The sequence below is a fragment of the Nerophis lumbriciformis genome, linkage group LG19 (assembly GCF_033978685.3).
Source record: "Nerophis lumbriciformis linkage group LG19, RoL_Nlum_v2.1, whole genome shotgun sequence".
Lineage (NCBI taxonomy): Eukaryota > Metazoa > Chordata > Actinopteri > Syngnathiformes > Syngnathidae > Nerophis > Nerophis lumbriciformis.
Window position 1 is genome coordinate 2733423 of NC_084566.2, and position 25702 is coordinate 2759124.

A 25702-nucleotide genomic window follows, 5' to 3' on the forward strand; every position below is an offset into this window, starting at 1 on the left:
TGCAGAGGTCAAGACACACCCAACTCATCGTGTAAATAAAACCTTCTCCCTATCAACATATTATGGATACGACAACAGCAGAAGTCACACTGATTTGCAGGTGTGGAATTTGTCGTGAGTTCATGCTATGTTGGTTTTGTTCTTTTAACAAGGTGATGTTCATGCACGGTTCATTTTGTGCACCAGTAAAAAAAAACATATAACTTTGTCTTGAATTAAAAAAACAAAAAAACATTTTATTTTTCACTAAAGAAGGGTTCGGTGAATGCGCATATGAAACTGGTGGGATTCGGTACCTCCAAGAAGGTTAAGAACCACTGGTCTAGAGCTCGGCAGAGTAACCGTGTAATACTCTTCCATATCAGTAGGTGGCAGCAGGTAGCTAATTGCTTTCTAGATGTCGGGAACATGGTTTGTCGTGATCACAATATGCAGGAGGCAGCGTGCAGGTAAAAAGGTATCTAACACTTAAACCAAAATAAAACAAAAGGCATTGAAGCTTAGGGATGGCTATGCAGAATGAAACTAAAACTGAACTGGCTATAAAGTCAACAAAAACAGAATGCTGGACGACAGCAAAGACTTACAGCGTGTGGAGAAGACAGCGTCCACAAAGTATATCCGAACATGACATGACAATCAACAATGTCCCCACAAAGAAGGATCGCGCCCGCACAACTTAAATAGTCTTGATTGCGAAAACAAAGCAGGTGCGGGGAATAGCATTCAAGGAAGATATGAAACTGCTATAGCAAAATACCAACAAAACAGGAAAAGCCACCAAAAGACAAGAACTAAAACACTACACACAGGAAAACACAAAAAAAACTCTAAATAAGTCGCGGTGTGATGTGACAGGTCATGACAGTACTTTGAGACAAGCGCTATAGTGATGCATGCTTAGTTATGGTTAACACTTGCGAGAATAACTTTTTACTGTCAATATCAGCTGCTGAGTTTCATTTGTAATGTTTCTGCGGGTGGTGTGCCCCCGCATTTTTCATGAAAAAAATGTGCCTTGATTTAAAAAAGTTTGAAAAACAATGTGTGAAGGTTGTTATGAGAAACCTTAATATTGAAGATGTTCATTTGTGTGATGAAAAATGTTCCAACAAATATATGAGGGCAGTTTTAGTGAAATAATATTTTCCGGGCACAGTTCATAGACAATATATCCTGAAGGAGTTTACAAACGTTGAGCTAAGGAAAATAAGGACAAGCTATATTACATACCCAATTCTTCCCAAAATTAAATAAATACTATTTAAAATTATTAATGGAATATACCCTTGAAATTATTTTTTGAAACTTAAATGTAACATGGAGGTTGATTGCTGTTATATCTGTGGAGCTGTAGAGGATGTCAATCACCTGTTTGTGGAATGTGAGAGTGTACATGTGTTTTGGGAAGAGATCAGAGATTGGCTGAGAGACAAGGGTGTGGAGATGTCCCCATTCATTATAGATATCACATTTGGTATTTTTATAAACGACTGTAACATAGAAATGTTTGTCAACATTATTATGCTCCAGGCAACATTTTTTCTGCATAAATGTCGATTTATGAAAGTAAGGCCTACATTTTCTAATTGGCTTAATGGTTTACAATTATCAATCAAATCTTGGAGGATGATTAAGAGTACAAAAGTCCTTAAATTGATATATTTGTTAAAAACATTTAAAGTGATTTAGGTAGCCCTTTTTGTCTTCTTTTTTTTTCCTTCATATTATTATTTATTAATATTTAATACTCTATCTGTATTTGCTTTTGTTTTCTTTCCTAGACATGTTTTGCTGATGTCATGATTTGCTCAACCTGATGTGCAGATTGTTGGTTATGTTTAAAGTGCCTTGCCTTTTGTGTGCATTATAAATGTATGTTTGTTGTTCAATAAAAAAAATAAAAAAATGTGAAGGTTGTTTATTAATGAATTTATGATACAGCCCCGACAGCTTAATTAATATAAGATAGGGTTTACTGTACTGGCGATGATTTAAAAGTTATTTAAAAACAAGTCAAAAGTTAGTTGTATGATCTTTAATTCTGTGTACAAATCTCAATAAACCACATCAAAAATACACCCATTTAATCAAACTGGCATCTGCAAGAAGTAGTGTGCTAGCACATTTATGATCATGTTTTTTTCCAAGCCTCTTCATTAGTTATATGGCTTTGTTGATCTACAAGCTCCCTTTATGTTGATCGTCCCCAGGTGTGACAGGACACATGTTTTAACCACAAAGTTGAAGTAAAAACAAGTGATGGTAAACATCAGGAGAGTACACTATTTCCGGGTACTTTATCAAGTGTATCACATCACAATCAGTACAGCACGGGCCTTTTCAAAAATATATTATAACATTGATCATTTCAGCTCATACAGATTGATCACTCGAAAAGAAATGTATCGTCAAGTCTGCTGAGACCACGCCCTGTTATATTCTGTTGCCCTCACTTCACGAACATCTAGTGAGGCAAAAAAATCTAGTTTGTAAAACAAAAGAAAATGATGCATTTTTAAGTTATTCACTGCATGGCAATGATGTTTTTTTGAGTTTCCTCACCTTATGCAAAATTCTCCAATTTGAAATATTCTGCACACAGCTGCAAAATAAAAAAGGACCGTCTCACACCAGAAATGATCCTGTTGGCGCACCGTTGCGTCTGTTGGCCGCCATGGGTGTAGCATGCATTCTTTGCCAAGCATCTCACTTTATGATAATGACAAGTGGCTGAGGAGGAGCCGAGCAGAAGACTTTTCACACAGTCACACACAAGGTCACATGAGCAAAGTGGGGCACTGGTGGCTGTGCGATGGCTGTGAGTGGGAGCTTTGATACACTTTCAGAGCACAGTTTCCCTCACTGTTGGTCCGTGCTAATGGTGGTAGTCTCTTTTGGTGTGCGGACGATTCCCCAGTATGTGATCCACTTCTGAGGCGATGCCTGCAGTCATCTTTGGAATTACCTGAAGTTCATACAGCATAGCTTTAATACACAATCAAACACACGCAGCACTGTTTTATAACGCCACTAATAGGACAGTAAAACCTATAAAGTTAAAGTTAAAGTACCAAAGATAGTCACACACACACAATAGGTGTGGCAAAATTATTCTCCGCATTTGACCCAAACTTGATCACCCCCTGGGAGGTGAGGGGAGCAGTGAGCAGCAGCGGTGGCTGTGCCCGGGAATAATTTTTGGTGATTTAACCCCCAATTCCAACCCTTGATGCTGAGTGCCAAGCAGGGAGGTAATGGGTCCCATTTTTATAGTCTTTAGTATGACTCGGCCAGGGTTTGAACTCACAACCAACCGATCTCAGGGCGGACACTCTAACCACTAGGCCACTGAGTAGGTTAACGTCCAACACGACTTGTTTAAAAATCTTCCTATTGGAAATAATGGAATATTCTGTTACAGAAGGGATGTCAAAGTGGTTTTCATTGAGGGCCACATGGCAGTTATGGCTGCCATCAGAGGGCCGCTTGTAACAGTGAATAATGTGTGAACTTGCCACTGGATTTCATTATTAATTATATAAATTGTTTTAAGTAGATTTTACAGTAAAAGCTTTACGTTCACTACATTTTACTGTTTTTAATTTTTTTTTTTTTACAACATTTTACGGTAAATGGAAAAACAGTACCACTGTTTTTTTTGGGGGGGGGGGGGTCTACAGACATTGTTTTTTACAACATTACATTGTTCATGGAAAAACAGTACACATTATTTTTTTTACAAATGCACCCAATACAGCAAATGTAGTCTAAATTTTTAAAAATGGTCTTTCTTGGCAGAAATATTCCTCTTTTTTTCATCAGTTTTCCTCTTTTTTTCCTCAAAGGGTGCTCTCTTGCTTGAGAACATGTCCTTATGCTAGTTATCTTATTTACACGATTCATGTCATTCCAGAGGGCCACATGGCAGTTATGGCTGCAATCAGAGGGCCGCTTGTAACAGTGAATAATGTATGAATTTGCCTCTGGATTTCATTATTAATTATATAAATTGTTTTAAGTAGACTGTCCATTTTACAGTAAAAACTTTACATTAACAAAATGTTACTGTAAAATAGTGTTTTATTTTTTATTTTTTACAACATTTTACGGTAAATGGAAAAACAGTACCACTGTTTAGTTTTTTTGGGGGGGACAGGTTATGAAAAAAGCTGGCGCTTGGTTGCCAGAATTTTTGTGTTAAATTGACATTGGTTTTTACAACATTATATTGTTCATGGAAAAACAATACAAGTTATTTTCTTATTCTGGCAACTTAGCTGCCAGTTTTTCTACCGTAAAAAACAATGTACCGTCTTTCCGTTTACAGTAATACACCGTTAAAACAACAACCCTAGATTTTACAGTCAAAAATTGGCAGCTCAGTCAACAGAATTTTAACATAAAAACGTAGTAGTATTTTTCAATTTGCAGTAATATGCTGTAAAGAACAACGTAAAATGTATTGTAATTTTTATTAATTTAATAGGTAGTTTGCTGTAAAGTTAAGTATTTTTTTTTTAGCCAAAAACATGTTTGGAAAGTATGATGATTTACTGTAATATTTGTTGCAATATTGGATACTATATTAAAGTTTAAAATGTATGCAATTTCATACAGTACATATATTTTTTGTGTCAAAATGAAAAAAATGAAAAAATCTAAATATTAAGTACTTTGACACATTTCCTTTCCAGGTGTTTGCGGGCCAGATAAAATGATGTCGCAGGCCAGATCTGGCCTCAGGGCCTTGAGTTTGACACCTGTGTGTTACAGTGTCAAACGGCTTCCATTATAAACCCGTTAATGACTACATGCATGGTTTAACTAACAGTTTAACAGTCATACAACTGTGGATTGTTTTCTATATATAGTGCCAGATCAACAATAAAAGTTTTGATATAGAACACAAGCATGTGAAATGTCCTTAAAAACACATAAATCCACATTTTTAAACATTCATTTTTGTGTCAAAATATCACTTTGGCGTTTTTTTAACAAAATATATAAAAAAAATAGGATCCAAACAAAATGTGTTGAATGCTTGTCTTAGCCGCAGGTAGTCGTTGTTCCCTTTGCCTAAACACTGGACTAAATTACAGGACAGGTGCACCAAAACAAGGATGATTTGGGTGATTACAATCCAAACACTGTTAGTTCCGAACCAGTTTTAATCCTAGAGTATTCATTAGTAGCCAGTGAGAAGGTATATTTTTGACGTGACAGATGTAAACAGAGGTCACAACTCGAGATGTCCGATAATATCGTTAAAATGTAATATCGGAAATTATCGGTATCGTTTTTTTTATTATCGGTATCGTTTTTCTTTTTTTTTTCTTTTTTAAATTTGTAATTTTTTAAAATTTGTTTTAATTAAATCAACATAAAAAACACAAGATACACTTACAATTAGTGCACCAACCCAAAAAACCTCCCTCCCCCATTTACACTCATTCACAGGGCCGGCCCGTGGCATAGGCCGTATAGGCAAATGCTAAGGGCGCCGTCCATCAGGGGGCGCCACGCAAGTGCCACAAATGTTGGAGAGAAAAAAAAAAAAAAGAGAAAAAAAGGTGGTACTATTATTTCTAAATACAAAAAATAATCCCACGTTAATTAAAATGCAAAGTAAAGCCGATTTAATAGAAATGTTATTTGTTACAACACCCCCCCCCCCCCCCCGCACGGTGCGCCCCCTCCCTTCCCGTATCATGACTCTTTTTGGACGTCACCACATCAAAAAATCAACACAAGATGTCAAAACGGCCAAAACTGTCAGGTGCCCAGGGAAGAAAAAAGAGAAAAGAAGAGGAGGAGAAACGAGAAAAGACAGAGGTAGCAGTAGGTAACGTTAGCCTACATGAAATTATTTGTCTGTTACAGAATGTGATAGTAACCTGGCTTTTTAGCATTAAGCTAATGTTACATGATTCGGCAATTGCTAATCAATAAATAGCTAGTTCTGTTTTAACGTCGGGTTAATATTGTGGAGGGGGTTAAATTGTTATGGAAAATAATAATGTAACGTAATTACAGTACTCCCACCTACATTCCTCTGGGACATTTGTATTAGATATTTTAAGCAGGTGTTTTTTGTTTACATTGTTATTGCCTTCTGGTTAGCTAATGTTTGCCCTGCAGGTAATAGTCACTTTTCCACCCCTTTATATATTAGGTATAGTTGTAAGTAAAAAAAAAAAAGGTCAAAGACAAAGCTATTCGGTTTCTTGTGAGTATATACACTTCACTGCCGATGTGGGGGGGGGGGGGCGCCACCTAAAGTCTTGCCTAGGGCGCCAGATTGGTTAGGGCCGGGCCTGCTCATTCACACTCATTCACACCAAAGCTATGTTATTAATATTCTGGTTCCTACATTATATATCAATATATATCAATACAGTCTGCAAGGGATACAGTCCGTAAGCACACATGATTGTGCGTGCTGCTGGTCCACTAATAGTACTAACCTTTAACAGTTAATTTGAATAATTTTCATTAATTACTAGTTTCTATGTAACTGTTTTTATATTGTTTTACTTTCTTTTTTATTCAAGAAAATGCTTTTATTTTATTTTATTAATTTAAAAAAAAAGTACTTTATCTTCACCATACCTGGTTGTCCAAATTAGGCATAATAATGTGTTAATTCCACGACTGTATATATCGGTTGATATTGGTATCGGTTGATATCGGTATCGGTAATTAAAGAGTTGGACAATATCGGAATATTGGATATCGGCAAAAAGCCATTATCGGACATCCCTAGTCACAACACCGGAGGTACCGTATTTTTCGGACCATAGGGCGCACCGGATTATAAGGCGCACTGCCGATGAGCGGGTCTAGTCAGGTCTATTTTCATACAAAAGGCGCACCGGATTATAAAGGGCATTAAAAGGGTCGTATTGTGATTTTTTTCTAAATGTAAAATATTTCCTTGTGGTCTACATAACATGTAATGGTGTTTTTTTGGTCAAAATGTTGCATAGATGATGTTTTACAGATCATCTTCAAGTCGCTTTCTGACAGTCGCTTCAGGATGCACCGTTTTGTGGGCGGTCTTATTTACGTGCCTCCACTTCGACAGCGTCTTCTACCCGTCATCTTTGTTGTAGCGTTGTAGCGTGCAAGGACGGGAGTGGAAGAAGTATCAAAAGATGGAGCTAACTGTTTTAAGGACATTCAGACTTTACTTCAATCAATAACGGAGCAGCATCTTCTCATACGAGGCTCACTAGTGCAACAACAACGCCCGAAATGTGTCCCGTGAAAAACCGTCCGACCGGAACTCTCTAATAACTAAAGTTCCTTGGGTGAATTATGTTAACTCACTACACCGGTAGTTTTTGGCGCTTCCATTGCGAGATATAAGTTAGAACTTTACACTACTTTACAGGTAAAAGCCAGTAAATTAGAATATTTTGAAAAACTTGATTTATTTCAGTAATTGCATTCAAAAGGTGTAACTTGTACATTATATTTATTCATTGCACACAGACTGATGCATTCAAATGTTTATTTCATTTAATTTTGATGATTTGAAGTGGCAACAAATGAAAATCCAAAATTCCGTGTGTCACAAAATTAGAATATTGTGTAAGGGTTAAATTTTGAAGACACCTGGTGCCACAAACTAATCAGCTGATTAACTCAAAACACCTGCAAAGGGCTTTAAATGGTCTCTCAGTCCAGTTCTGAAGCCTACACAAACATGGGGAAGACTTCAGATTTGACAGCTGTCCAAAAGGCAACCATCGACACATTGCACAAGGAGGGAAAGACACAAAAGGTTATTGCTGAAGAGGCTGGCTGTTCTCAGAGCTCTGTGTCCAAACACATTAATGGAGAGGCAAAGGGAAGGAAAAACTGTGGTCAGAAAAAGTGTACAAGCGATAGGGATCACCGCGCCCTGGTCAAGATTGTGAAAAAAACCCCATTCAAAGATGTGGGGGAGATTCAGAAGGAGTGGACAGCTGCTGGAGTCAGTGCTTCAAGATCCACCACCAAGAGACGCTTGAAAGACATGGGTTTCAACTGCCGCATACCTCGTGTCAAGCCACTGTTGACCAAGAAACAGCGCGCAAAGCGTCTCACCTGGGCTAAGGAAAAAAAGAGCTGGACTGCTGCTGAGTGGTCCAAAGTCATGTTTTCTGACGAAAGCAAATTTTGCATTTCCTTTGGAAATCGAGGTCCCAGAGTCTGGAGGAAGACAGGAGAGGCACAGGATCCACGTTGCCTGAAGTCTAGTGTAAAGTTTCCACCATCAGTGATGGTTTGGGGTGCCATGTCATCTGCTGGTGTCGGTCCACTCTGTTTCCTGAGATCCAGGGTCAACGCAGCCGTCTACCAGCAAGTTTTAGAGCACTTCATGCTTCCTGCTGCTGACCTGCTCTATGGAGATGGAGATTTCAAGTTCCAACAGGACTTGGCGCCTGCACACAGCGCAAAATCTACCCGTGCCTGGTTTACGGACCATGGTATTTCTGTTCTAAATTGGCCCGCCAACTCCCCTGACCTTAGCCCCATAGAAAATCTGTGGGGTATTGTGAAAAGGAAGATGCAGAATGCCAGACCCAAAAACGCAGAAGAGTTGAAGGCCACTATCAGAGCAACCTGGGCTCTCATAACACCTGAGCAGTGCCAGAAACTCATCGACTCCATGCCACGCCGCATTAACGCAGTAATTGAGGCAAAAGGAGCTCCAACCAAGTATTGAGTATTGTACATGCTCATATTTTTCATTTTCATACTTTTCAGTTGGCCAACATTTCTAAAAATCCCTTTTTTGTATTAGCCTTAAGTAATATTCTAATTTTGTGACACACGGAATTTTGGATTTTCATTTGTTGCCACTTCAAATCATCAAAATTAAATGAAATAAACATTTGAATGCATCAGTCTGTGTGCAATGAATAAATATAATGTACAAGTTACACCTTTTGAATGCAATTACTGAAATAAATCAAGTTTTTCAAAATATTCTAATTTACTGGCTTTTACCTGTATAATACAAATGGCAACAGTGGAGGATGAATGTCCCATAACAAGAAGATAGAGAAAAGGAAGAAGCTTATCGACTACGGTGTCGCCACGGACTACAGTGGCCGACGTGCGCAAATTTTCAGGACTTATGCAGATCTCAAATACAGATCAGCAGGTACCAGAAGGTAAGAAAAGTTTGTTTTGCATAATATTGCGAAACAAAACGCCAGATAATATGTCTACTAATGGGTGCCATTTTGCGGTCCTGATACACACACCATAGTAATACTTGTATGTCTGACTACGGTAGCCATAATGGGCCGACAATCCATCAAGTGGTGTGGCTTCAAAGTCATTCTAAAATATTTAAATAATATATAACATAACATTTAAAGTGTTGGTGTTTACTGGCGTCATCTTGCAGTCTATACATATCACTTATGTGTGACTGCCATCTACTGGTCACACTTATCATTACACCATGCACCAAATAAAATTGCTTCGAGGTCGGTAAGCACAACCAGAATTATTCCGTACATTAGGCACACCGGGTTATAAGGTGCACTTTCGATTTTTGAGAAAATTAAAGTATTTTAAGTGCGCCTTATAGTCCGAAAAATAAGGTAAGTATTAAAAACAAGAACCATAAAAAGGAGCCAGTCTTTTGAAAAGCTCTTTAAAAGGAAGGGGTCTTCGAGAGTTGACTCTCTTCAGAGAGCCATAAATCCCATCACTAATCAAGTGCACAAGAACACTTTTTCGAGCCACACACTCTGTTGGATGAAGGCTTGCACACAAAACAAGGTGTTCCCAGGAGGACTCATCAAAAACTGTCTAAAACATCAAAGGCTAGAATATGGCAACGCACCTTGAATACACGATTGTGGGACCTCTGAGGCTTGTTTAAAATAAAAAATAATAATATGGGACCTTCCAAGAATGAACAAAAAAAAAGTGTATGACAGCTTGGATCTCAAAGTTTTTGTGGTTCTTTAAAAATGCATTTTTGGAATTTAAATGTGGAGGTTCCTCTGTAAATAATAGAGATGATATAAGGCACAGGTATCAAACTCAAGGCCCGGGGGCCAGATCTGGTTCGCAACATCATTTTATGTGGCCCGCGAAAGCCTGGAAATAATGTGTCAATAAAGAACTTAATCGTTCTTACTAACATATTTTTCGCCATGTATGCGATGTGGCCCTCAATAAAAATGAGTTTGACAGTCCTGATCTGATATAAGACATATTCAGTCAACCTGAATGGCCCCGAGATTCTCTGTTAGCTGGCTTGGATTAGAGGATCCCAGCAGTACTGAGCTCACACCTTCATTCCTCAGGCACCATGCTGAAAAACAGACACAAATAGATCGACTTAGGGTTGTCTCGATACCAATATTTTGGTACCCGTACCAAAATGTATTTTGATACTTTTCGATATTTTGATACTTTTCTAAATAAAGGGTACCATAAAAAATGGCAATATTGGCTTTATTTTAACAAAAACTCTTAGGGTACATTAAACATATGTTTATTCTTGCAATGTAGTCCTTAAATAAAATAGTGAACATACTAGACAACTTGTCTTTTAGTAGTAAGTAAACAAACAAAGACTCCTAATTAGTCTGCTGACGTATGCAGTAACATATTGTGTCATTTATCATTCTATTATCTTGTCAACATTATAAAGGACAAACTGTAAAAATTGATTATTAATCTTCTTGTTGATTTAAAATGTAATAATCACTTATTCTTCTGTTGTTTGACACTTTACATTAGTTTTGGATGATACCACACATTTAGGTATCGATCCGATACCAAGTAGTTACAGGGTCATGCATTGGTCATAATTTATGTTCTCATGTGTCCAGGGACATATTTCCTGAGTTTATGTATATGATATGAATTTAAGAAAAAAAAGAAAAAAGATTTTGTGACGATAAAAAATATCGATGTAATCATAGTAGTATCGACTAGATATGCTCTTCATTACAGTGAATGTCAAAGTGTAGATCCACCCATGGCATTTGTTTACATTGTGACGCCGGTGAGCTATTGTATCCTCCTACGGTGTGTAGTGAAGCATGTTTAGCTATTCCTTGTCCTGCAGTTATAATGATACTTGTAAGAAACTGACTTTATTTGTCGCCTTGGAGGCGAAGATTAGTGATTTAGAAGTAGCTAAAACACTGCAGACTGCGGATGGATATTAGCCGCTAACTAGCTCGCCATGTTTTAAAGTACCTCTTCTTGAGGGCATTTCAGTGTTATAACTTCACCTTTATCTTTAGTTTTTAAGCCAAAATGTGTCTGTTCTTCCTATTCTGTCTACACACTGTGTCTGCTTGTAAGTACTCCGTGTGTGTGCGCTGCCGAACATGCTCCTCTATTCGTAAAACCAGCAATGTCATGACGTGATGATGACGTGCCGTCATGCTTGTAAAAAAAAAAATATGGCGAACCGGTATATACAGCATATAGTACCATTTTTGATTTATTAGTACCGCGATACTATACTAGTACCGGTATACCGTACAACCCTAGATCGACTTTATTCATCCTTTGAGGCTAATCAAAACATGGGTAGACAGGATATTGCAATTTTTTTTGCCATTATATTTGAGCTATTTTGCCATATGAGTAATGTAATGGGAACATTATTATTTTTTGTCTAAATATTCGTCTCAGAGACAGGTGGTTTCGCCCCAAACCACCTCCTCCTCCTTTCATTTCTAAAAATTATAAAGTTGTGGAAGAGTTCTTTGTCTCTCTCTCCCTCTTGCTCTTCTTCTTCTCCTTTCAGTAGCAGCGAAAACCATTTCTTCTTTGTAATCTGATGTTATTTGAGCACTCAAACAAATACTTCAAAAGATCTTACTTTTTCTATGGACAATTCTTTGTTGAATATGAAAAAAGTCCAAAACAGTAAACACACAGAAAGTCCAAAAAGTCTCTCACCGATAGCGAGTTGGGGTAGCGTACAACCAAGCTTCTCCGCTATGTGAGCCAACTCCTTCAGCTTGGCTTGCTGTTTCCTTCCATCCTCACTCGTTATTTTCTCCTTTAACCACTGGTATGGCTGCGAGATGAAACAAAGGAGCGGATTAGATTACTTGTAAATCAGAAACACAAAGTTCGAAGCAAACCACATTCCGTGCCTGTACCCGCTGGAGGGTCCGTGCACTAAGCTCGTGGTCAGAATGAAGCTCAAGCCGTACCTTCATGGAGGCCCTGGAGGTTTCTGGGACTCCGTTCTCATATTTCCCAGTGATGATGCCGCAGGCCAAAGGAGACCAGGAGACCACACCTACACCTGTGATTTAAGAGTGACAGGTCGATACAAAAGAATTTCAGGGCGAGCCTGGAAGGGTTGAATGACGAAACCGACCTATCTTGTGGTAGAGCTCTGGCAGCTGTGTTTCCACTTTGTCTCTCTGGAAAAAATGATACTCTGCCTGCTCACAGACTGGTGGAATGAGATTGAATTGCCTGGCCACAGAGTAGGCCTCCTAAATAAATGAGAAGAGAAAGAAAATTAGGGAACAAAGCAAACAACTGCACTCTGATAAGTCTTTTTTTTTTTTTTCATGTATGCACTGCGGCCCTAAAACCATATGCCAGACCTGGGCAAAATATGGCCCGCGGCCCATTAAGATTTTCAATCCGGCCCGCCGGACGTTCTAAATAAATTTTTTATACCTTTAACATCAAAACGGTCACCGCCATTATGATGTGCAGTGCTGTTTTTAAATGGCCATAAGTCTTGAACTATAAAACATATTTCAATGGTTGAAATCTGCGCTTTTGAGTGTTATAGGAGTTATTATGGTAATCTACGTCACAGTAGCTCAGACCAGGAACAAAGCAGAGTGGGCGTGGTTTGTTTTCAGAACAGCCAGCCCCAAACGCATGTGTCAGAAACAGATGCGGAAGCACATTTTTACAACAAATGTCTGCATAAAACTGATAATATATCCTATTGAATATGTTTATTACACTTTGCATTCATACTGTGCTGTTTGTTACATTTTTGTTGTGTTTTGCTTGATTGTAAAAGATGTCTATGGAGGAGCGATGTACATATGTTGTTACTATTCAGTCTTTTATTGTTCATAGTTAATATTGTAAATCCCACTTTCTTTATTTTAATGTTCATTTTGGGTGTCCCTTTCAGTAAAAAATCGTAAAATTCCATTCCGTTTTTTAGAACTCCATCGGACATTGTGACTTTTGATATTAGTGTTCCTGAAAAAAAGAGACCCAAACACACATACTGTACAGCAGTGTATATATCATTTATACACACATACACATTGGTCTCCAAGACCCATTTTTTTCTCTCAATGTGGCCCCCGAGTCAAAATATTTGCCCAGCTCTGTCATATGCCAATATGCAATTTGGTATCAGTACGCTGATTCGTCTTTTGTGTAACACTCGGGATAACTTGGGGCCCTAAGCAGATTTTTATTTTGATGCCGTGCGTCATTACACTTTTTTTTCACATTTCTTTATTTATGTGAAATACACTTTTACTTTTTAAATCTGATGCATTGTTGCACCAAACCCTATTTATTGAAAAATATAAATGTTTTATTATTATTTTGGTTAGTGCAAAATAACAAATATAACATAAATAAAACCTACCTTTGCATAATTTCCTGACAGAGCTCCAACCGGGATTTAATTGCAGTACGACTACTGTGTTTTTGGGACTATAAATTGCTACTTTTTTCCTACGCTTTGTACCCTGCGGCTTATAAAACGGTGCGGCTAATTTATGGAAATGTATTCGCTGGTGGCACAAGGATTAGTGCATGTGCCTCACAATACAAAGGTCCTGAGTAGTCCTGAGTAGTGTTGAGCTCGGGATCTTTTTGTGTGGAGTTTACAAGTACTCCCCGTGACTGCGTGGGTTCCCTCCGGGTACTCCGGCTTCCTCCCACCTCCAAAGACATGCACCTGGGGATAGGATGATTGGCAACACTAAATTGGCCCTAGTGTGTGAATGTGAGTGTGAATGTTGTCTGTCTATCTGTGTTGGCCCTGCGATGAGGTGGCGACTTGTCCAGGGTGTTCCCCGCCTTCCGCCCGAATGCAGCTGAGATACCCCCCGCGACCTCAAAAGGGACAAGCGGTAGAAAATGGATGGTATTCGCTAATGGCCATAATGTTTTGTATTCAACAAATCATTTTCACACTGAAAAGGTGTGTTATTGACTGTGCTATTGCGCCATCTTTTGGACGAGTTCGCTCACTGCATGCGCCGCGGGTTGAAAATGTACAGCGTTTCCCGTTTCGTGCCTTGAACAGGAAGTATAACCCGTTTTTTGTCTTCAGGTCATCCATGGTGTTTCTGTTCGTAAGGATTTTTCATTCATTACTCCAAGCAACGTTTGTACGTTTTACAATATAACTAAAACAATTCATACTTACTAAACCATCTCATGTGTGATGTCTGTTTTTGTTTTTGTGTTTTTGTATGTGCTATGTAATGTAGTCAAAGTCGCATCATTAGCACTGTCGAATATGCTAACACATTTACCAGTGTCTGTGTTAGTATTATTAACTTACAATGGCATTATTTTTGTATTGTTTCAGTTTCATAAATTCACCAACACGTCACCGTGGAGTTATTGAGTCTGTTTAGCTGATTGGACATCTGGCTTCCACAGCGAGTGGGTCCATGATGATAACTTCTGTTTTGTTTGATCAGTCGTTTTACTGCCATGTGACAGGCACTGTTTGGAAACAATTAAGGTTTGTAGTAAATAAACATTTACAAAAATATTTTGTATTGGTATATATCTGCGGTTTATGGTCCACTGCGACTAATATACGTACAAATATTTATTTATTCTAAAATTAGGTGGGTGCGGCTTAAATACCGGTGCGCTCTATAGTCCGGAAAATACAGTAGTGAGCAACTCAGCACTCACACTGCACGCCACGGAGGCTAGGAATATGTTTTCAGTGAAATTTCCATTGAAATGCCTTAGATATCATTCATTAATTGACATTTTACAAGAGTTTATTCATGCAAAACGGGGGGCCCCCAAGGATCGTGGGGCTTACACACAGTGCGTGATCTGCAAAGGAGGGTGCTACAGATTGGTTTGAAAATGTAGGGGATACATTTTTTTGTTTTGTAGCTTGTTTGTAGTTAAATGACTTTAAAGGCAAATCATTTTCTAATTAAAATTTGAATAAATTAGTCAATGAAAATGTGAAATTACAATTTCAATTAATTCTGATTTGTTTCTGTATAGTATTATTATGCATTACGTTGCATTTTAACATTGAATTATTTGATTAATGGGCAGTAATACTTTAATTCACTTTGTAAATTAATTGATTCATATTAGTAAACCCTTGTTTATTGCGGACAATAGGTCCTTGGCCAGACCTTGGTAAATAAATTCCCATAAAGAAGAAATGATCAATTATAAACAGGGCTGTCAAGTGATTAATTTTCCTAATCAAATTAATCACACTCTTGAACTATCACCTGGGCCTATCAGCGGCCATGATACTTAACAGCGTGCCTTCATTGGCTTGGTTCCAGCTCGTGGCCAATACTGCGGTCGTATTGATATGTTATTATTAATTTAGCAATTATTATGCTTGAACATGCTCAATTTAGGCCACAGGTGTCAAACTCAAGGCACGGGGGCCAGTTCTGGTCCGCCACATCATTCTATGTGGCCCGCGAAAGCCTGGAAAAAATGGGTTTCAATAAAATACTTTTGTTTGTTTGTTTGTTTTTACTAAAAGCATTCCTTCTTTCAATTTTGACATTAGAAAATAACATTTTAAACATGAATATTATTTGATCATGCCAATTATATTATTATGTACTGTATTGCAAAACTATTTCTGTGAGATAAAAACAAATTGTTAAATATCTGCTTGTCACCTTTATTTTTGATTTTAAAGCAAGTTATACATAAAAACATCTAATAATCAAATGCATATGCATTTCGATTAATCGTGATTAATCACTCATTATTACCCGCATGCATAATGTAAATTAATTTAAAAAAAGCGGCCCTCTGAAGGCAGCCATTACTGCGATGTGGCCCTCAATGAAAATGAGTTTGACACCCCTGATTTAGGCCAAACATATGTAAAATATGCTTTATAAAGTGTTTAAAAAACAAACAAACTGTGATGTACTGAAGTCACAAACAATGTGACGAGGGTGGATTCTATTGAAACAATTGGTGGGAACGACAAGAAAATCGAGGCATCAAACTGAATTTTAGCCTACCACTTGTTGGAAATTAGGCTATAGGTTGAACTAAAGTGAAAATAAAAATGAAAAGTTCATCCAGAAATGCAATGATATTGAGTGTTTATTGTAGTGAAGGCCAATAGTCACTCACCATGATCTCCATGGCGGACCACCGTGACGTCCCCCAGTACATTGACATGCCCTGGTTAATCACATGTGTCATGGCTCTCACTATCTCTATTGTACACACAAACACAGAGAAGAAAACAACACTCTTCAATTTTTAGTAGTCACCTAAAGCAATGTACCGGTAGTGAAGTAAACACAACAATAAGGGCTTTTTGGGCCTCGCTTTGCTATCTAATCAACCTTTAAATGCACAAACTAACCATTTGCCGTATGCCCGCTAAGTAGACTTACGGCGTTTAGAGTAGTGTTGTTCCTATACCAATATTTTGTTACCAGTACCAAAATGTACTTCGATACTTTTTGGTACTTTTCGATACTTTTCTAAACAAAATGGACCACAAACAATTGTATTATTGGCTTTATTTTAACAACAAATCTTATGGTACATTAAACATATGTTTCTTATTGCAATTTTGTCCTTAAATTAAATACTAGATAACTTGTCTTTTAGTAGTAAGTAAACAAACAAAGACTCCTAATTAGTCTGCTGACGTATGCAGTACCATATTGTGTCATTTATCATTCTATTATTTTATCAATATTACTAAGGACTAGCTGTAAAAATTGATTATTAATCTACTTGTTCATTTACTGTTAATATCTGCTTATTTTCTGTTTTATCATGTTCTATCTACACTTCTGTTCAAATGTAATAATCACTTATTCTTCTGTTGTTTGGATACTTTACATTCATTTTGGATGATGCCACAAATTTGGGTATCGATCCGATACCAAGTAGTTACAGGATCATACATTGGTCATAATTTAAGTCCTCATGTGTGCAGGGACGTATTTTCTGAGTTAATTAATATATAATATAAATAAATAAAAAACAAAAGAAGATTTTGTGATGCTAAAAAATATTGATGTAATCATAGTAGTATCGACTAGATACGCTCCTGTATTTGGTATCATTATAGTGGATGTCAGGTGTAGATCCACCCATGGCATTTGTTTACATTGTGACGCCAGTGAGCTATTGTATCCTCCTACGGTGTGTAGTGAAGCATGTTTAGCTATTCCTTGTCCTGCAGTGATAATGATACTTTTAAGAAACTGACTTTATTTGTCGCCATGAAGGCGAGGATTAGTGATTTAGAAGTAGCTAAAACACTGCAGACTGCGGATGGACATTCGCCACTAGCTAGCTAGCCATGTTTTAAAGCACCTGTTCCTGAGGGCGTTTCAGTGTTATAACTTCACCTTTATCGTCAGTTTTTAAACCAAAATGCGTCCATTCTCCCTTTTCTGTCTACACACTGTGTCTGCTTGTAAGTACTCCGTGTGTGTGCGCAGCCAAACATGCTCCTCTGCTCGTAAAACCAGCAATGTCATGACGTGACGATGACAGGGGGCGGGGGGATGGGGGACCGGTATAGTACCGAATATGATTCATTAGTATCGCGGTACTATACTACTACCTGTATACCGTACAACCCTAGTTTAGAGTGTGCATTTTTTTCTTTTCATCGGTAGTTCTCTTCTGGACCAGAATGTGTCTCGGCGAGGGACGGTGCATGTATGTCTCAGGTGGGTGGAGAGCTAATATCGCCAAAAAACCAGGCAAGTGAGATAACTGGAAGGTTGTAAAAAGAAAAAAAATGTAGCTGTATATTTTCTGTGAATAATACATCTTAATGGCGTGATCCACCATCAAATCCATACTTAGCTGCCAATTCCGAATGTTTTCCCCGCACTGAGCCACAGTGAGTCATCGCAACAGATGTCCGTGTAACTCAGGTGAAACATCAGCATTCATCATGCAAGTCCATTACAACTTGTGGGTGATTTGGCGTTTAGAGCATCCGTCCCATTACATTATGAGTAGGGCTGTCAAGTGACTGATTGTTTAAATCAGGTTAATCACACTCTTGTGATTAATCATGAGGCCCAGGGGCCATATCTGGCCTGCCACATCATTTCAAGTGGCCCGCAAACACCAGGTATTAATGTCTTTTTCTTACTAAATGTTAAAAATGTTAAATTTTGACAGAATTAAAAAAAAACTAAAACATTTTAAATGAATATTGCCACGCATCTTATTTTATCGTAAATTCCAAACATGTTTGTGTGAAAATCAAAATAAATACCTAAATATCTGCTATAGTCACAATTTTAAAGCAAGTTGTCCATCAAATTGTACTCTGTAAAAAAAAAAAAATAATTTCGGTAAAAAAAACTGGTAGCTCAGTTTCCAGGATTTTACTGTGATTATAAAAAACAAAAAACAGCTACCGAAGATTTTACAGTAAAAGCATTAGTACTGTTTTACCATTTTAATTTATATGCTGTTAAAAATAAACATTGTACATTACACGCTAACATTTTGGCAACTGAGCTGTTCCAGGTTCTTTTTACTTTAAAATCTTACGTAAAAAAACAAAAACTTAATATGTGTGTGTGTATTGTCGGAGGCAGACATTTACATATATCCGAATTTTAGTGTTACTTATTTTCTTTCATAGTCATATTTGAAAACAGCTCGTGTTTTCCATTACAATGTCTTTCTTTACTCTAGCAAGTAAACTGTGTGTGTTAACCTTGAGTTCTTTGGAATGTATTATGACTAGGGAGACGTTGTGCATGTGTTATGGCTCGGGAGGGGGAAGAAAAGAGGGGTTTTTGGCGTTGGGAAGACAGACCATTTTAGCGGGGCGATCCGAATGTTCTATGCTGTTTCTGTGAAAGTATATTTGCAAAGCTTTGCCAATATATTACAAAATACCTATTCTGTCTCTGGTGGTTTTTCAACTCAGCTTTAAGTGTCGTAAAGAGCTTGGGAGCGATTTGTGACTTGAATTCCCTGGGAGGAAGAACTGGTCCAAAAACGCAACAATTTGGGGGCTCGTCCGGGCGACACGCTGAGAATTGGACACCTCTTACACTCTTCTGGACAGACTCACGAGTGGCCAAACATAAAACAAGGTAAGCAGAGCCTTTTTCTAAAATCTGCTTTAGGAGTCTGTCTTGAAGTATGTAAGTCAAACACTGTTTGTACCCCAGACACAGAGTGGACATTTTGATGGATTGATTGCATTTTTCCCTTGTCCGCCATTACATAAAAAGCTGTAAATAAGTGGTCAACTCGCGTCATTGTGTCTCGACTACCGTGACGGGCAGTTTCATTGACGAATAAACTAATAGTTGGGTGTAGCTCACCCTGGGTCATTGGTCGTCGCCTAAACGAGTAACAGGTTCGAGGCCTTTCGTCTGGGACGAAAAATTCTGAAGTAAGGGGTTCCAGGCCCTTCGTCTGGGACGATAAATTGTGAGATAAAAGACACAATGGCTACGGAGTGTGACAGACAGGAATGTGATGGCGGATGGGGGAAATGTGATGAATGGCTACCGTTTAATGATCAATTGAATGTGCTTTTGGTGACAATGGAATCAGCGGGAAGAGACAAAAAGGGAGAACGTTTCATGAAAGGGTTAAGAGGGAGTTTACAACACTCGTAAAGTCGTGAACTCAAACGTTTGTTAAATAAAGAAAAGTAACTGGAAGTTTTATGGTAAAGTGAAACACAGAGAAAGAGCTTTCGTGCAGCTTTTTCCTTATGTGTGTGTGTGTTGCTGGTTGCGTGGGAGTGTGTGTGTGTGTGTGTGTGTGTGTCTGTGTGTGTACATGTGCTTGTGTGTGTCTACTGAGAGCATAAGCGTGCTTGTGTGTGTGTGTGTGCGCGTGCTTGTGTGTGTGTGTGTTGCTATTGGTGACGGTGGAGTCCGCGGGGAGAGACGGAGGGGGGGAACAAGATAAATTAGATAAGGATATGGCTCGAGCACAGGGTGAGGAACCTAACGGTTTAAAAGAAGGCTTATAGATATGTGCTCGAGAATTTTAGAGTTTGACGGAAGAGAAAAGAAAGTTAGAGAAGAATAAGATAAAATGGACGGGCTGTAGCGCATACGCGAGACTATTCAAACGACCCGCCCAGACTTTGACTAAGCCAACGCCCCCTACTCAAGTACCAAGAGAGGGAGGTACTCACACGCCCTCTCTAAGCCATCGGCTCAAATTCTTAACCCCTTCCTTTGCACGTCTGACCATTTTCCCCCAGTAGATAACAACCTCTGACGTGCACAACAGACATTCTTGAATAATACACAACAGAGGCAGACTTTGTGGTCTCCTGTAATCGCTAAAGGCTCGCTGGAAGGCTACATTGACAAACAACCACATGACCCACATGCATATCCACTTTTTCCTGAAATTAGTGGCCAATTTCAAAATATAAGACTTTTGCTGTTGCAGACATGCAATCCATTGTTGACAAACTCCCACCTGTGTCTAAAGGAGGGAGTCTTTGGCTTAACACGTTAGACAAACTAACAGCGGGATACACTCTCTCCTTAGCAGTCTTTATAGGCATTTTGTATCGTTGTGTTTCCACACAAGATGGCCAAAATATGGACCAACAAGCAGGATTATTGGCTGAATCTTCGACTTCACCGGTAACACCGTACATAAGAGGCATAGCTACTGCTATGCGCAGTCTGTTTCCTCTTCCGTGTCAAAATACCACTCCTACATATCGGTGGAAAGATGGTGAGTCACCTTATGTATTTATAGACCAAGCTAAAGAGCAGTGGTCACGTGCTACAGGTGTGCATCCCAGTAAAGAAGGGGAACACCGACAGTTTTTTAGACGAGCAGTACTTGACGCAATGCCAACTGTGGTGAGACGCAGGATGGATGATAACCCTGATATACACGGTGCCAAAAACAACACATGGCAGGGACATCTTATTCATCACATGCAAAATTGGACAGAGCAGGATGGTGGTAGAGTAACAAGGAAACAACTATTTAAATTACAGATCGCTGAAGATGAAAAGTTAAAAGAACCAAAAGGTCAAAGATCAGCTAGCGTATATTCAGCAGTGGGTGACCTTGCTTTTGAGTCCCAGCAGGTGGAGGAAAGAATCCTCAACAGAAGTGCGACCAGACGGTTGGACTCGGGTGGTGGACACTGTGCTTTAAGGCCAAGACAGGGTGAAAACTGTTTCATCTGTGACCAGCCGGGTCACTGGCAACGTGAATGTCCTAACTCCTCTGAACGAGACAGGCTCCCAATTGCAGCCAAAACATCATACAGGCATGGCAAAGGACGCCCAAGGCAGAAGCCCCAGCAGGAAATACAGACAGGCCCCCTGCTGGACATAAGTGTCAACGGACAATGTTATCAGTTTGTGATTGACACTGGTGCCACCCACTCATTTCTGAATGCAGAGGTACCAAAGAAACTGTGTGCTTCCTTTTTGAAGGTCGAAGGCTTCGCTGAGGTCACAAGAATGTTACCGGTCACCAAACCTCTTCCGGTTCAGATTGCTGGACACACACTGAAGCACCCCTTCGTGGTTGACCTGCACACACCTTGCCTAATTGGTAATGACCTCCTTTACAGACTGTACCCTGACATTCAATATCGCACAGAAGGAACCTTCCTGGTGTTACCTGACGGCTCAACCACCAAGCTGCGACACCACTACCAAAGCTCCTCCATGAGCTCCTTCCACAGCCTGAAACACCAGAAATGGCTGACATCTCCAACTGCTCTATTAGTGAAAACCCTGCCTGACTGACATGCTTCCGTGTGTACCGCCACATATGTTGGAACTCAAGGTGTGGCTGCTCATGTTGACATATCTTTGCTACAACTAGCATAGTATAAGATGGACACAATTGCTGTCCCACATCGTTCCCTTGCTCTTTGCCCCGCCTAAAAACCAAAGACTTAGGTCCAATGATAAAACACGGCGTAGCTGCCACTCATTGCACCGACACCCAAAACCACATTTTCCTCTTGTTTAAGTTTTCTGTTAAACACATAGCTATGGGCTGCACTTTGGACACCCCGGCTGTAGGCTACGAGGAGCTAGCAGCTACACAACAGCTGAGCTAAAACGACACATTACATTTAAGCATATCAAAAAATTACAGTTGCTTATTACATACACACAGTCACCATGACAGAAGTCTGATAGAAAGTATTCAGTAACAAACGTGTCCGCATCATTCGACTTTCTACAACATGAGCTTGACTTAATTTGTTATTGTGGCCACCAGGCGTGGTGAAATTTCAAATTACTATTGCGAAAGCATCCGCCATAAGGTTAGTATTTTTCTAGTATTTTTGTCGATATAAATATAGGCATATTTTGAAGCTTTCACCATATTGTATAAGGTACATAAAATTTTGGATTTAGTTGAGTTTGAGTTATTTCTGATTTCGCTAAGGGGTCCCCTACCCTAATACCACCCTCCAGTGGTCCACAGAGACTGAAATGACTTTCATTGACCTCAAACATGACCTGTCCTCCGCCCCTGCTCTTGCTGTACTTGACTATTAGCTGACCTTATTCTTAGATGTTTCTGAAAGTGATAGTATTACTGACACAGTCCCTTTTTCAGAAACAGAAGGGGGAGGAGGTGAGGGTGGAATCAGACTCTTGGATTCAGACTCGATACAACAAAATAGCTTTAACAATATTCCTGTGGGTAAGAAGTTATAACTAAATTGTTGTAAGTTTGTAAATTTAACTTGAAAATAGCCATTTTGCACATCGATAGTAGTTTAGTAAATCAATTTGGAATATGGAGGAGGCGAGGGTGTACCGTGTATAGTTTTTGACTTCATTGATATGATCAATCCGGTGAAAGGGAAAAGATACTTGCTGACTTGTGTTGACAATCACAGTGGTTGGCCGGAAGCAACCCCAACCTCAAAAGAGGATGCAAAATCAGTAATTAAATGGCTTGTGAATGACCTAATTCCCCGACATGGTTTCCCCAAAAAGATTAGGTCAGACAAAACACCCATTTTAAAATTACTCACTTAGCCTTGGTCGAAAATGCTCTTGGACTAGAACACAGGTTCGGTTTGGGGGTACCATCTTCAGTCCCAAGGTAAGGTTGAAAGGATGAACCAGAATATCAAATACAAATTGGCTAAAATCTGTGCACAGACCAAATTGAATTGGATTGACATGTTGCAATTAGCGTTAATGATCATTCGAATGTCCGTGAATAAAACTGTTTTACCGCCCTTTGAGTTTTTCACCCTATGAACTGCATACAGGTCAGCCCCTTCCCAGGATCAACACCCCCCTGGAAGAAGGAATCAGCGTAAAACCAAAATGGTATTTTACACAAAATGCAGAATTTGTGTGCCAGTTCTTCTGTACAGATTCGGGGATGACAGCCCGCCACTCCAGATTCCCTTCCGTCCACTGAGAGGGTCAAGATCAAGGTCATCAAACGCAAGTGTACGGAGCCCAGGTGGAATGGTCCCTTCAAGGTCGTGGTACGGACGTCCCACGTCCTTCGACTAGCTGGTACAGGGGACACCTGGTACCACCTCTACCTCCGCACTCCCGCGGAGGAGCCTGCCACGGAAGGGGCCCAGAAGACGACGCTGAGAGACACCTCTCTCCGTTGAGCTGCCGTCTACCGTCGTGTAGATCTTCCAGATTTTCTATCTACATTACTCTGATCAACTTCTATATTGTATACCATTGATTGAGACCAGTCCATGTGCTAGATGTTTCTTAGTTTTTCTTGCTTGTTTTCAGCATAAGGATTTGTGTCGTTACATTAAGTGAAAAGTTTGATGTTTATCCCCGTCTCGTTACCTGAATTACTCTGATTTTGATAGATGAAAGGCAGGATGTTGTACCCAGTAGGATTCCCTGACGGACTGGTGTTTGGGCTTGCTCTACTGACCTTGTGTCTCAATTCTTCCTTCCCGACGACAGTGACTGACAAGTGTCTTAGAACGTACGGCGGACTTGAAATAAATAGACTGGGTCAAGGGGGACAGCAAGACTTACTTTTTTGACCTATGCAGTGTGATTAAGTGAAAGTTCTTACCGCGCTAGTAACCTCTATCTTTGTTACGACTCAAACCTGAACTATTGGTGTCGGATGCGGACAACATACTCTGGTAAGTGGTGCCCCTTTTGGAAGCAGGTAACCCACTACACAGGGCCCTTAGACTACCATGACCCTTAATATGCCAACATACCTCCACAATTCAAAGTTATTCTGAGAGGGATGACCTTTCAGAGGAACTTTGATCGGTCCCAGAACCCCCTTTCCCTTACAATTGCCAGAACAGGTGTTATACCTAGTCCCTTTTATGTTGTTTTGGGGGTTGACCAGACAGGTACAGACCCTAAAGGAATTATTAAAATTAATGTCCTTGAGAGGGAGTTAACTACCTCTGCCCCCTCTGTAGCGCCTAAAGTGCCACTCAACCTGGGTGACGTTACATTGACACTCACATCTGTGTATACTAATGACATCACCATTGAAGACCTGGTAGCTTTGACTTTAGGAGCAGGTGCAGGCAACCTGTGGCTTAGGTGGATGACTAGCATGGCTAAGAGCCAAGACCTGGGTGACTGTGTTGCTTGTTCCGCTGGACGTCCCTTTCCCCACACTTACCCCGCCCCTTTTAAGTCAAATTGGGTGACATTACCCCCTCCTGGTGCACCACCCTGATAGATGGCTCAAGGATAGGCCCTTGGGCACGAGCTGACTTATTCTGGTATTGTGGGGAGCACAAATTGTACATTAGAATCCCGACGTCAGCCATTGGACTTTGTGCTGTGGTTAGACTGGTGACCCCGGTCACCCTAGTGGGTACCAAATTGGCACCCCTTGGAACTCATGTTTCAGCGGCCTCTCTAACTTCCCATGTTTTATCTCGGAGGAGTGTAACGGGCTCCTTTGATTTGATGAGAAACCCTGAGGGTGTTTACTTTGATGCAATTGGACAACCAAGGGGGGTCCCACCACAACATAAATTGTGGTGTGAATCCTGTGCAGGTTTCGAGAACCTTCCTATAATTGGTGCTATTTTCCCTGTGACTGCTACTAAAAATGTAGAACGCATTAACTATGTTTTTTATAATCTGTTGAGACTGACCAACCTGACTCGTGATGCTGTTGAGGGGCTTGCTGAACAACTTGCCCCAACTTCCCTCATGGCCGTCCAGAACCGCATAGCCCTTGACCGTATCCTAGCCAAGGAAGAAGGTGTGTGTGCAATGTTTGGTGACCAATGCTGTACCTTCATTCCTAACAACACCGCCCCCGATGGCTCGGTCCAGAGGGCCCTGGAGGGCCTCCATGCCCTGTCTAAGGAACTTACTGAAGTTTCCGGTGTCTCTGACCCCTTCAAAGATTGGCTCCAGAGCACCTTTGGAAGGTGGTCTGACCTAATTAAGTCTGCCCTGATCTCCGTTGGAGTTTTCTTGGCCATCATAGCCTCATGCGGTTGCTTTATCGCCCCTTGTGT

General features: G+C 39.8%; 1 protein-coding gene across 6 annotated transcripts in view; it reads right to left on the reverse strand.

Annotated features, from left to right (window-relative positions):
* Positions 1 to 1155: 1155 nt before the first annotated feature.
* Positions 1156 to 25702, reverse strand: part of kcnab1b (potassium voltage-gated channel subfamily A regulatory beta subunit 1b) — a 159317-nt gene continuing 134770 nt past the window's right edge. For 5 of the 6 annotated variants that reach the window (XM_072915175.1, XM_072915178.1, XM_072915179.1 and 2 more), the window contains 6 exons: positions 16363 to 16448; positions 12368 to 12488; positions 12198 to 12292; positions 11938 to 12058; positions 10307 to 10327; positions 1156 to 2968 (listed from right to left, as the gene is read on the reverse strand). In XM_072915175.1, the coding sequence (XP_072771276.1) occupies positions 2781 to 2968; positions 10307 to 10327; positions 11938 to 12058; positions 12198 to 12292; positions 12368 to 12488; positions 16363 to 16448 (632 nt within the window). In that variant the 3' untranslated portion in view covers positions 1156 to 2780. Of the gene's footprint in view, positions 2969 to 10238; positions 10328 to 11937; positions 12059 to 12197; positions 12293 to 12367; positions 12489 to 16362; positions 16449 to 25702 lie in introns of all 6 variants that reach the window. The other variant, XM_061979702.2, reaches the window with a different exon arrangement.